At 43.4% G+C, this 13,178-nt stretch overlaps 1 protein-coding gene across 10 annotated transcripts in view; it reads left to right on the top strand.

The window, feature by feature from the left end:
* ABI1 (abl interactor 1) overlaps positions 1 to 13,178 on the top strand; it is a 93,774-nt gene that overhangs the window by 37,438 nt on the left and 43,158 nt on the right. For all 10 annotated transcript variants that reach the window (XM_081882513.1, XM_081882512.1, XM_081882510.1 and 7 more), the window contains exon 2: positions 178 to 345. In XM_081882513.1, the coding sequence (XP_081738639.1) occupies positions 178 to 345 (168 nt within the window). The remainder of the gene's footprint in view (positions 1 to 177; positions 346 to 13,178) is intronic.

Raw genomic sequence — 13,178 nt, 5'->3', positions numbered from 1 at the left:
TATGCTGCTAGTTGCTTATTCCTTCGGCTCTCTCTGTGTTGCGGATTTCTGGTTCCACCTTATCAGACTGCACATCCAGTAATAAGGTCTTCTGGGTGATCTAAATTATTAAAGAGGTTCTTCTCCCTCTCTCTGAACTTCGAAAAATAATACATCTCTCTCTCTTCGTTCCTTCAGGCTCCAGACAAAAGGAAAGCATTAGAAGAGACCAAAGCATACACAACTCAGTCTTTGGCCAGTGTTGCTTATCAGATCAATGCACTGGCCAACAATGTGCTCCAACTACTGGATATCCAAGCGTCCCAGCTCCGGAGAATGGAGTCCTCAATCAATCATATTTCCCAGGTAATTTCCCACCAGAGATGTTAAAGATAGACTTTTCTTGGGTGTTCCAAAGATGTGAGAGATTTTTTGAGATGGTTCACGTGCAATGCCAACTCATGGTTCGATAGTAATGTAAATAAGCTTTATGCTTTCGTTCTCTAGTGTGTTCGGATCACCTTTTGTAGCTAGTCATAGCACAGAAAGAAGAAATGCATCTACAGTAGCACAACTGGACGCCTCCATCTGTCCCGTCTACAACAAAGCACATCTCTTCTGTGCCCAGGGGCACCAGCTCTTGGGGGCCCGAGCCCTTTTGGGCCCTCCCAATATTTTTGGGTGGGGGCTGCACCCCTCCCATGTCCAAAGAACACGGGGGTGGAGCTGAGCGCGGCACGCCTTCAGTGGCTAGCTTCTTCTTCTTCCGCAGAGGGGGAGGATGGCCGAAGCAGTGTGATGTTGCCCCCTCCCAATCGCCCTTGCAGGTTGGCATCTCTGCTACCGACGCAGCAAGTGCTGCGATCTTCCAACAGTTTGATTTCACCCCCAAAGTCACACTCCTCCATTGCCAACTGAGACTGACGGATGCCAACAACAGTCACTACATTCACTTGCCCTTCGAACCAGTGTTTCAAATCACAATCAAACTACAGTCGTACCTTGGAAGTTGAACAGAATCCATTCCGGAAGTCCGTTCGACTTCCAAAACGCTGCTTCTGATTGGCTGCAGGAAGCTCTTGCAGCCAATTGGAAGCCCCGATGGACGTTCGGCTTTCAAAAACAGTTTGCAAACCAGAACATTCACTTCCGGATTTGCAGCGTTCTGGGGCCAAAACGTTCGAGAACTAAGCCGTTCGAAAACCAAGGTACGACTGTAATGTTAGATTCTGGTTTGGGGGGTAAGCGAGAGCCATAGTTTACTGAATGAATGGACTTGTCGTTACAGTTGCAGACTGTTAGCATTAGATACATAAAGCAAATGGCTAAAGAGCAGATATATATAAATATACCTTTTTTTGGTTTTATTTTTGAAATGGCAGGACATCAGCGGGTTTGTGGATGTTGGGTGATATCCAGTCATACTAAGAGCACTGAAATCAGTAGACATAAGTTATTGGCATCACTGATCACCCCTCCCCTAGCCAGATTGTCTTTAATCTTATAAGCTTGTTTTATATCTTACTGGCTGCTTATTAATACTAATTGTGCCATAGTCTGAATTCTCTGCTGGTACAAAAGGTGCAGCCTCTTGTTTTGTTTAGCTCTTGGCTTGAGCTGAAGGCCTTGCTATGAAGAAAGCTTTTGAGTCACCTGATACATGAACTGTTTGCTAAAAGATTGTGAACAATTAATGCTTTGTAAAGCATTTTGAGAGTATTTAGCAAGGACACTTGTAGCTCTTTTGGTCGTTAGGCCTTTTGAAAATTAATCTCTGTTGTATAAGCCTCCCCAGACTTCTTTATAAAAGTTTAACTTATATCTAGCTCTAGCATTGTGAGGTTCTTTTAAAAAGTTAGCCAGTTGTTCTTCATTAACCTTATTTTAAAAACAAAATCATATACCCAGCCTTTGCTTTCCACTTAGTTTACCTCTATGATTGTGTGTGTGTGTGTGTGTGTGTGTGTGTTTGTGTCGCTGTTAGAAACAGATATGAAAGCCAGGAGCCAAATGGCACCTTAAAACTATGTTATGGGCGCAACAACAGAATGTCTAGGTGCGTTTTTTTTAATAGCAAGACTACAAAGCTGAAAATGAATGAACTGCAGCTAAAATATTTTGTTCATTTTTCACATGTTCATTTTTCAGTCCTTCCCCTAATATTCTTAAGAGGGTCTCTTCTCCAGTCTTCAGAGAGTAGCTGGAAGTGGGGAGGCAGAAAAAAGTCCTCCTTCCTTTCCACTCTGCAGTTTTTATCTGAAATGTTAGGTGTAGTACTGCTACCAGAGCTCAGAAACTGCTCACACTAATGAAATTCCCTGTTGCAAAATGCACTCAGAACAATGGGCGTTTCAAACACTGGTGTGTGTGCGCGTGCGCACGCTGTCTTTTGAGTTAAGCCACTTTGTCTACATGGATAGGAAGAACTATAATTATTTATTTGCCAGCACTTCGCAGTGCAATGTGCTGCAGTGGAAGTTGTAGAAGGCAGATCTGGTGCATTGCATTCTGAGATTTTTTGAAGGCCTCTTTGGGTTGGGATTTACACAAAAAAAGCAAAAACGTCTGCATATTCTGCTCCATCCTCCATTTAGCAACTACTTTCCTCCTAATTTGTGGCTTGAGTGTGACAACTGTGGTTCCCTCTGAGCATGGCTTGCTCGTCTACAAGATTGAATCAACTGTTGCATTTCCAATAGCTGTTAACTCTTAAGCAACTTCCTTTCAGCAGTTTCTCCTGCTAGGCTACTATACGTATTGCTAGGTTTCCCTTGGGGTTCAAAACACTTGTAAGACCATTTTAGAATATAACCTTCCTGTTTTCATGCAATTCTTTACAAGCCCTCAAAACACTTGTCGGACTTCGCTGTTCTTTCACATTTCAGCATCTCTACCAGAAATGTCAGAGGAAGTTGGACTTTCTGAAAGAGCTGTTGAAAGGGAAATTGCTTACCGCTACCATGGCCTCCTAGGGTCTTCCCAGTAAGGGTTTTGCTAAGTTGGTTGCGAAATCATATGCACTACTGAAGTCCCAGATTTTCAGTAAGCCTTACCTGGGCAGTTACTGTTAGCAAAATAGGTCCCAAGCTTGCCTGGTTAAGTGCCATCAGTTTGGGATAATGGCATGTACTTCAAGGTAAAGTGTGGCTTTTAAGGCACCAGTTTTCAGACTGTTCTGGGGGCTCCAGGAATTCCTTAGAAACCTCTTAGGAGCTTCTGTATTGAGGGCAAGATTCACAGAAAGGCATGAATAGAGGACAAACTTCCACTGCTATTGAACTGTGTAGCCACAGTGAAGCAGTGTGTGTGAATGTGTTCTGGGGTGCCCTCTCAGTCCGTGTGAGGTTATATTCTAAAATGGTCTTACCATTCTAAGCCTGGCAACTTCCAGCTACATAAGTGGGAGACCTTTTGACACTTCTGGAAAGATGTCTGAGCAACAGCAGGTATCCAGGAAGGAGTTCTGTAGAGTTATGAGCTCTACAGCTAGAGCTATTTCTGGAGTATTCAATGTCTTGCTTAATGCAAACTATTTAAAGCACAGATTCAGGAATAAAAACAATATCTTGTGCAGCCTTAATGCATTGTGGTGTTTGAAAGCTCCTGCTTATGATCTGTTGTTTTTTTTTTATAAAAAAAATGAATTTTTTTTTTTTCAAATGCCAGGGATTTGTAAAGCCAGAAGCTGTTGTGTTATAACTATGGAACAAGAGAGTCTTCTCTGCAGCGCTCTATTTTAGGATTATATTTTCAATATGTAATTTTTGATCCATAAAAAGTTACCAGAAAAGCATCAATTAGTGCTGAAATAGTGTAAATGCTGCTGCTATGATTAATGCACAATTAATACTTCTTTTCAAAAAGTTGTGTAATACTGTATTCAGCACTAAAAACTCTGATACCCAAGGTTTTTCATGCATTTATAGCTCTGATTTGTGTCAGTGGGTGGGGGTGGGTGGGTGTATAATTTCTCACAAAATAAAAAGCTGCTTCTGAACAATGCTTTCCTTTTTATATGTAACCTGGTATTATCAAACCACCAAACGTTCTGAAATCGCATCAGACCTCAATTGTCTTTGGCATGAGATGTTCTTGATGTATGTGGTATTTGTCCTCTGGATGAATTCCAGTTTCCCCGTGTCTCTTCCTGCCCCGTGATGATTAGAATCAACATTTTAAAATTGGGCACTTGATGTCGATGATCATAATATTCTTTTGATTGTATTTGTCTTAAACCAATTTTAATATTGTATTTTTAAATTGCTGTAACCCAGCCTGGGAACTTGTGGTGAAGGGTGAGTAAGAAATTGAATGTAATAACAACAGGAGCAGCAGGAGTTATGAACACATTTTACAGCGACATTTGATAATGACCATCATGTGAATGGAACAATAGCATTTAGATGGTGCTTTTAGAGTGTTCAAAACACTTTGCATTGCCGTGCTGTAAGCGAAGGTGGGGGAACTATGTTTCTCCAGGGGACCACCTGTCATGCTGGCTAGGACTGATGCAATTAGGTGTCCCAACATCTGCAGAGCGACACTTCCCCCTCCTTGCTGTAAAGTGAAGAAGACGTTGATAGCATTAAACATGCTATACGTTCTTGAAGAGTATGAACAGTTATTCCCCGCTCACCTCACCTTGCCATGAAATAAATAAATAAGACAACTTGGAATGAAGCTACAGACAACCAATCTCTTCTGAGTTGAGATTCCTTTGAAAGAATATAGCAGGTTTGCTGCAAAAGTTTTGTTGGACTTAAGGTCCTTTGCTTGTTGTAGAACGGTGTGGGGAACCATTGGCTCTCCAAATGCTGCTGAACTACAGCGCCCATCATCCCTATCTATTGGCCTTGTTTGCTGGGGCTGATGGGAGTTGTAGTTCAGCAGCATTGGAAGGCCTGAAGGGTTCACACACCTGTTGTAGAACGTCTCCAAAGCAGATGGTGCATTACTGTTACTTTACTGTAGCAAGTAGTTCTGAATATACAGTGGTATCTCGGGTTAAGTACTTAATTCGGTCCGTTCTTAACCTGAAACTGTTCTTAACCTGAAGCACCACTTTAGCTAATGGGGCCTCCTGCTGCTGCTGTGCCGCCAGAGCACGATTTCTATTCTCATCCTGAAGCAAAGTTCTTAACCCGAGGTACTATTTCTGGGTTAGCGGAGTCTGTAACCTGAAGCGTATGTAACCTGAAGCATATGTAACCCGAGGTACCACTGTACAGGCATCTCCCTCCCCCTTATGTGCTGGGAAATAGATAGATAGATAGATAGATAGATAGATAGATAGATAGATGACAGAATCATACGAGGAAATTGGGGGTGGAGCGGAGCTGGAGAATTCAGAGACCCTCCCTGGAGCCTGAAGAGGATGTTGGTGAGGGTAGAGGAAGCCCCAAAGAGACCTGAGGAGCAACAGGGCTTTGTTTAGGCTGCTCAGCCTCCCCATCTAACAGCTGAGGTATGGGGTAGCTCAGCCGCCGCCGCTTTCCTGTGCAGCCTCCAGCCAGCCCCAGAGCTTCAAAGCTCTAGTTGAAGAGAGAGTTTTGTGGAGAGATGGAGAGAGAGAACTGGAGAGCAGAAATAAGAGGCTTTTTAGAGGGTGCTCCCCGGTGCTCTAAAATTCTACACTGCAGCACAACTTCAGCACAAATGCATTGCATCGGTATTCTACCTCTACATACTTGGCTGTTGGTTGAGTTTAGGAATCCTGTCTTCCACTTCCGTATTTTTCGCACAATAGGACGCACCGGACAATAGGACACACCTTGTTTTAGAGGGGGGAGAACAAGAAAAAAAAATTCTCCCCCTCTCTGCCCAGCGCCCCTTCAGCGAAGCGGCAGGAGGCGCTGCGCAGAGAGGGGGAGAATTTTCCCCCTCTTCTTTTCCCGCTCTAAAACAAGGTGCCGTTTAAGGTGCGTAAAGGCGGCTACCTTGGAAGCCTGGAGAGCGAGAGGGGTCGGTGTGCACCAACCCCTCTCACTCTCCATGCTTCAGTTTCCTTTCGACCTGCTCTTTGGGGCTGGCGGGGGGAAGCCCACCACCAGCCCCAAAGAGCAGGTCAGGGAGCAGCGGAAAGGCGCAGCTGAGAGGCTGCTGCCATAGCCGCGCGTCACCTCTCCAGCCAGGCGAGGGTCGCGGGGCTATGGCGTCTTCGCTCCATAGGACGCACACACATTTCCCCTTCATTTTTGAAGGGGAAAAAGTGTGTCCTATAGAGCAAAAAATACGGTAGTTCTTTAAGAAGAAGTCTAGGCAAAACTGAGCAAATGTGCTTGGGTGGGGGTGGGAGGTAAAGGAAAGGGTTATTCAACAATTTTTATAAAGAAAAGGTTAGATGAAGTAGGTATGCTTTCAGCGTTTGAAAAATAGAAAATTAAGACAGGGACTTAATGGCAGCCTTAACATAACCCGATGGTGATGAAAGTGTGTGGTCTTGACTGTTATAACTGGAGGCACAAGAAGTAGAGAGTTTAAATTACAAAAAAGGTGTGTTGAGGCTTCCTAAAGGTCTAATTAATTGTTAAGAGATAAACACCTTGTAGTGCAGTCCCAGCATGTGTCTCTTGGTTGTTGAGAGGGAGCAGTAGTGGAGCAGAGAAATGGAACAGGTGACATAGCCCTTTCTCTCTCTCCCCCACCCTCCAAATTCTCTCCCCAGCTGCTCACCTTTCCCCATCCCTTCTCCCCACATTTGGAAGGTGGGGTGGGGAAGAAAGAAAAGAAGGCTGCAAGCTGAGAGTAAAATTGTTTTGAACAGTGTTCATTTCCCAGGCATTATATAAAGGTGACTTCATTTTGCTTAATCCTAGGCTTCTGAACTTATTACATAGTGATTCAAACTTGAAAGATGGAATGCGCCTTCTCTGTTTTGTTGAAATTTCTATTGCAAAATAAAAAATCTGACTCAGATAGCTCAGTTGGATAGAGCACGTTGCTGATAATGCCAAGGTTGTGGCATATCCAGCGATCAAAGATGATTGGGGGGTTGGAGTCTTAACAGCTTCTGGAGCGCCAAAAATCTACTCTCCCTGCCCTAAAGACTGCATTAGACGTGTGTTTAGCCTACTCGAGAGAGCCGGTGTGCATGCTTGGAGATGCTGTCAAAAATTATACTCGGAGGAGCTTTTCTTTCATACTAGCATAACATTTTAAGAACACACTCTGCTGTGCAGTTATTCTGTGGCAAGCCTGTGGAGAGTGTTTCACTACTCTGGCATAGCTTTTAAAAGGTCTTGCTGTGGGGATCATCTGTAGCACACTGTGCTTGAGCATGCTGCATGTCTCCGGAGGCTACTGGGCACTGTGTGTGTGTGTGTGTTATCATGCTGATTGTGAAGAGAAACAATGAGCAAAGGACTAAGAGCTTTGAAATATGCATATTTGTGTGAGAGTTGTCAAGAGGAGCCTGTTTTAGAACAGCTTCTCTTTGGCAAGCATGATGTTTACCACAGCTTGGAAGGACTGGGCTTGAAGTAGATGACGTAATGATTTTCTATGGCTCCGTTCTGGGACTTTGCTGGTCAGTGGCAGTCATCACATACCTGTGCCCCTTTCCTCCAAAGGGGAACATGTGAGGTGGGTCTTTTATATCACAGTCCGTGTACATGAAAACATAAGTCCCTCTACTTTTTTTGAAGGAAGAATCATACAGCTGCTTGTATGGCCCTTTACGTTGAGTGGCTCATCTAGAGCTCATCTTGTGTGTACTTCGGCCACATGAGAATTATCACTTCCCATGTAAGCACCTACAGAGTTTATGGCAAATATGGGGAATTACCTTTGCCATATGTCACTTGTCAATACATACATACATACATACATACATACATACATACATAATTTTATTTGTATGCTGCCTTTCCACAGTTCAAACCATGCTCAAGGTGGCTTGCAACATGAAGAAATAAATAACTACAACATCGTTTAAAAATACATAGCTACACAACGCAATGTCGTAATTTGTTTTAATTCACTGGAAGCTTTCCCAGAGTGACTAGGGTAACCCAGTAAAATGGGCGCATATAGAATAACAGCAGCAGCAACAACAGCGATAGTTATGAACGATAAATAAAACATTAAAAAATACACAACCAAACTGGGCAATTTCCACATAAATCACAAGTTTTAAAACATACAAAAAACCAACAGCAACAACGCCCCCCCCCCCGAAACCTCTAACAACACCCCATCCCAAGAGTCTGTTCAGCTGCCTCAGCTTTTGCAGCTAGTGTCAGTCGGGGCCTTGTCCTCACAGGCCATGAGGGGAAAGGCCTGCAGGGCAGGGAACAGGTCTTCCAGGATTCACACTCACCTGACATCGTAATGGCGTCATGTGATGCCATTTTCTTTTGCCTGTGTGATTTGAAGTCCAACCATGCATGCAAAGGCACAGGGTTTTGCAGGCACTGCCAATCATCTGCAGACTCCAACATCAGGTGTAGTGCAGGTGGGGGTGGCTTGGCCAAAACAGCTTCACCTCTGGCTTACGTTAAGTTATGCAAAGGCCTGTGCTTATAACTTGGAAACATGCCATAAACAGAAAAGCCAAGTATTCACTGCAGGTAAGCACATTCACTTATTCTTATTAAGCTAAATAAGTCATGGTGACATTGTAGAAAGAGCTGCTTTCAAGGGAGGGAAAGAGTGAAGTATAAATCTTGGGAGTTTCCCCTCCATCTAATGATATGGACCATTATTTATGTGTCATAAATATTACATGATGTGCCTTTGGCAAAACATCTCAATCTGAAAATCTACCCGCAGCATCGGAGGCAGATTTTGCAGTCACTCATTTCGGTACTGAGAGGAGGTTCTCTGTCTGGAATTAACTATACCCTCGTTTGTCAGGAGATGTTACTCTATCAAGAGTTATATTCCTCCTGGATCGTGCAAGTCCTAAGAGTTGTCTTTTATTCTAATCTAACATCTGACAATAACTAGAAAGGAAGATATAAACAAATGGGTGACTTTTATTATTTTGAATAGGTTTTTATTACATGTCATATTGGCTTTAGTATCCGTATCTTCTTAAAACATGTTTTTGATGCTCCTTTATTTTGCATTGCAGTAAATTTTCCTCTTTTTAAGACATAACCATATTTGTGTGCAACGCTGCAGTGTTGAATTGTACTGTAGATCTTGTTCTGCCTAATGGAGGCACATCTTTATTGCATCGCTACTTGAGGAATCATAGACTGTGCACACATTTTCTAAAAATTGGTTCTGTTATTTCAGAAAGTGGGTAAAAAATATTGTAAGCCATTTCAGGATGGTCTCAAGGATTGACTCCTTTCGTTGTGAATCATACACCTAGAAGATCATTAGGGCTCCCAGAGACCACAGCAATTTTCAGGTGTTGCTGCTGTAGAACTGGTAAGTATCCTTACTGCAAAAGGACATAGCCAAAAGTTGTGTGCTGGGAATCCATGAAGAAATTAAGCTTCAGAAAGTTCTGTTTCACTGGATGCAACTAGTATATACAGACATGCGTATTGTCTTCTAGCACATCATTCTCTCTCTCCTGTTGTCCTCCACTTTCCTCCATGTCCTGTCCCCTCCTGTCCTTTCCCCATTTTCCTTACTGCCCTTGGTTGCTCTTGCCCAGTGTTCAAAACTCCCATTGTTCTAGGTATTGTTTTGAGACATGGAATTTCATTAGTGCGAGCAGTTTCTGAGCTCTAGGCACAGTACTACGCCTAAGATTGCAGTTAAAAACTGCAGAGTGGAAGGAAAGGAGGACCCTTTTCTGCCCCCTAACTTCCAGCTACGCTCTGAAAACTGGAGAAGAGAGCCTCTTAAGAATATTAGGGGGTGGGCAGGGGAAGGACTACTAGACTATGTGAAAAATGAACATAATATTTTATCTGCAGTTCATTCATTTTTAGCTTTGTATTCTTGTTATTAAAAAAGCGCACCTAAACTTTCTGTTGTTGTGCCCATAACCTATGTTTAAGGTGCCGTTTAGCTCCTAGCTTTCATATCTCAGTTTCTAACACTGGCTCTGCCTTTTCCACAGTAAACTGTTCCGAAAGCATCTTAGAACAGACACCACTCATTATCAAATACAAAACGTGTATGTGTGTAGGTTGGTGAAGAAATCAGTTTATAAAACATTTCAATAACTTCAGAGAAGAAAATCCAGTAATTTAGCAAAAATTCAGGAAAAAAAACAGTATTACAAAACAATGCAAAAAAAAAATTCACAGAGGATAAAATTCCAGCTGTTGGGGCAGGTCTTATTGTGCTCCAAGGAGCATCAGCAGTTTAGATATAGTTCAAAGTGAAAATTTGGAGGTTTTTTAGGTCCCAGGGATAATCCTCAAGGGTACATCCTCAGGTACCATATTGGTGACCTCTGGCACAGACCTGGGTGAAACCTGAGGCATTTTCCTAGTTCCTAGTTTCATTCCTTTGAAAAATACAGGACTCTGTGCTCTACAGGCACAGCAATCTTGAAAGCATGTCATTGTCTTTCACTTTTTCCACGAATGTTCCAGAAGAAGCTTAAATTCATGGTGCTATTATGATCAAACTGGAAATCATTCAGATATCTCACGCCTTTCTTTCTTCACACCTCTAGCAAATTAGGTTTCCACTGGGGGCGGTTACTCATCCATTACTGAGTAGGACTGAAGCCCCTGGAAAACACATACAAATCAGCATCTGCCACCAACTGCTGCTCCAATTAATTTAATTAATTATTTCCAATTAATTAACCTCCAATTCCTCCTGCTATGAAGTAATAAATCAATCTCTGCACTGGGTATCTGTGCCAGAATTTGTGTACACTACTTATTCAGAGACTGCGCTCTGTTAACACTAATTTTAGCCAGATTTTCAAGTACTCCATGCTGCTAGTTGCCTTCGGAGTGCTGTGGCTGCCCTTGAAGATGATTCAGAAACTTCAGCTGATCCAAAATGCAGCGGTTAGGGGATCAGGTTAGTGGTCAGGGTTTCTTTTAGAAGTCGCAGCTGTTTTGAAACAGCTGCATTGCTTGGCAGTTAGTTTCTGGGCCCAATTTATCACCTTCATATTGGAGTTTAAATCTCGATGCAACTTAAGAAGAGCTGCCTCCTCCCATATAGTCCCTCCTGCTTGCAGAGATCAGCAAAGGGCAGTGGCATAGCGTGGGGGGTGCAGGGGGGGCGGCCGCACCGGGCGCAACATCTCACAGCTCTCTGCCCCTACCTGGCTCACTCACTCTCTCTCACTGCAGTGCTGGCTGTGCGAATCCGATCCGGGTCGCCGCCCACTGTGGAGGGGGTGGGTGCCAGGCGTGCAGTGCGGAGAGCGAGCGAGCGATTATCTTGGGGAGGGACAGCGCAGCGGCCGCCCAGCGCAGCGCTGAGCGCGGGAGAGAACCACACCAGACCAGACCAGGCAGCAGCAAGAAGAAGCTGGTAGCGGCGGCAGGTTAGGGGTTAGGGGGCGCAAATTACTTGCCTTGCCCCAGGCTAGGGGGCGCAAATTATTTGCCTTGCCCCGGGTGCTGACAACCCATGCTACGCCGCTGGCAAAGGGTTCCATTTTGGTAGCTTCAGAAGATGGAATTCTCTGTGGAATTTCCCCAAATGTGGAACTCCTTCCCCATAGATCAACTCTACTCTCTGATATGCATTCTTTGGTTTGTTTCAAATTGTTTTGTTGGTTTTTAGAAATTTTATGATTATGTGGTTGTAACCCACCCTGGGACCTTGTGGTAACCATCGGGTAAGAACTAGCTTTAAACAAGTTAAAAAATTGGCATTTGACCAATAAAAAACAAATGCAAACCAAAACTATAAACTGAATGGTCAGATACTGTTAAAGGCATATAAAAAGCATTGATTTAAAAACCTGCCATATCCCATTGAGTCTCTTTCTCCCTACTGCATATCCAGCGTACTTGGTAGTAGTCCTAACTTCTGGGCACGATTGCTTACCCTGTTTTGAAAACTGCGGCTTGTATTACTTCAGTGATAGGAGATGTCGAAAGTTATGCTTCATTTCTTGAATTCACTTATTTCTTTTGTAACTGGTGAGACCTTCCATTAATGGCTTTATGACATTTGGGTGCTGTATGAAGTAGGCTTTTGTATCTTGACAATATTAAAATGTTCTGGATGCTGCTTCTTTTTATAGAGAGCAACAGTAGAGCCTTGAATGAGATGGTGTTCAGAGTACTTTGTGTTCTTCTAAAAAAACAAAACAAAAGTGGCATATGGTCTGCCTTCCTGCGTATGGAAAGCTGGCATGGAAATAAGGTTTCTACCACTTCTTTGGGTTGATGATGGAGTGTTCTGGATGGGGTGGCAGAGCTGACAAGTGGGTCTTGGTCATGGCGAACACCCATTGACCTTGTGCTATTGTTTTCTACTGAACACTTGGATGAAACTTGAAAATGGAGAAAAAACAGCCCTCTTGCTTTTGCCATTCTGATTTTGAATATGCACACTTAATCACTGGGAGCTGTCTTCCATGTGCCATTAACTGTGGGGACTAGTAGGCAAGTGTTTGCCGAAGCAAGCTCCCCTTTGTTGGTTGTGCCCTGAAATCTGGAACTGTTTCCCAAAGGGGATCCACCTGGTGCCGTCATTGCTCTCTTTTATGCTCCAGGTGGTGACTGGAATGTCTTTAGGTTTAGGATAGTTCACTCTCTTGGTGACTGCTGTATTGTAGTTTTTGCCTTGTTTGTTCGGTTGTGTTTGTGTGTTGGTCTGTCAATGGTTTGGCTGCTGGATTTTTTAATTTTTATTTTTTGGTGGTGGTAGTAGTAGTATTAGTAGTGATGATGCATGGGCTCTCTTTTGCTGTAGTCTTGAATTCAGTTTTGATGTCAAGGCAGCATACAAATGTAGGGGTTCCTGATTTTAGACTTTCCATTTTAGGCTAGTCTGTTGTGCCTATTACTCCCTATTATAGCAAAAAGTTCTGAAGTCTCCTGGGTCCCTACAAAAGCTAAGGCTGCTGAACACTCACCCACTATAGAAACTGTCCAAATAGGCTGCTTGGATCAGATATGCAAGGGAGACCGCTCTGTCTCTGCATTTATGCGCAGCGTACAGCATCTGCTCAACCTTCTTCAACACTTAAAAAAAACCCACATGCAAAGTCTTCCGCTGCATTTGCTTTATGGATTAAACGTCCTTGTGTTTTCCTGGCTGGCTCTACAGCGCTTGTAGTTTGAGAATAAACTTGACCTTGTTTATTGAGA

The sequence above is a fragment of the Podarcis melisellensis genome, assembly GCF_964234715.1.
Source record: "Podarcis melisellensis genome assembly, chromosome: 12".
NCBI lineage: Eukaryota > Metazoa > Chordata > Lepidosauria > Squamata > Lacertidae > Podarcis > Podarcis melisellensis.
The sequence above is the reverse complement of the archived record's forward strand: the minus strand, read 5'-3'. Positions and strand labels throughout refer to the sequence as shown.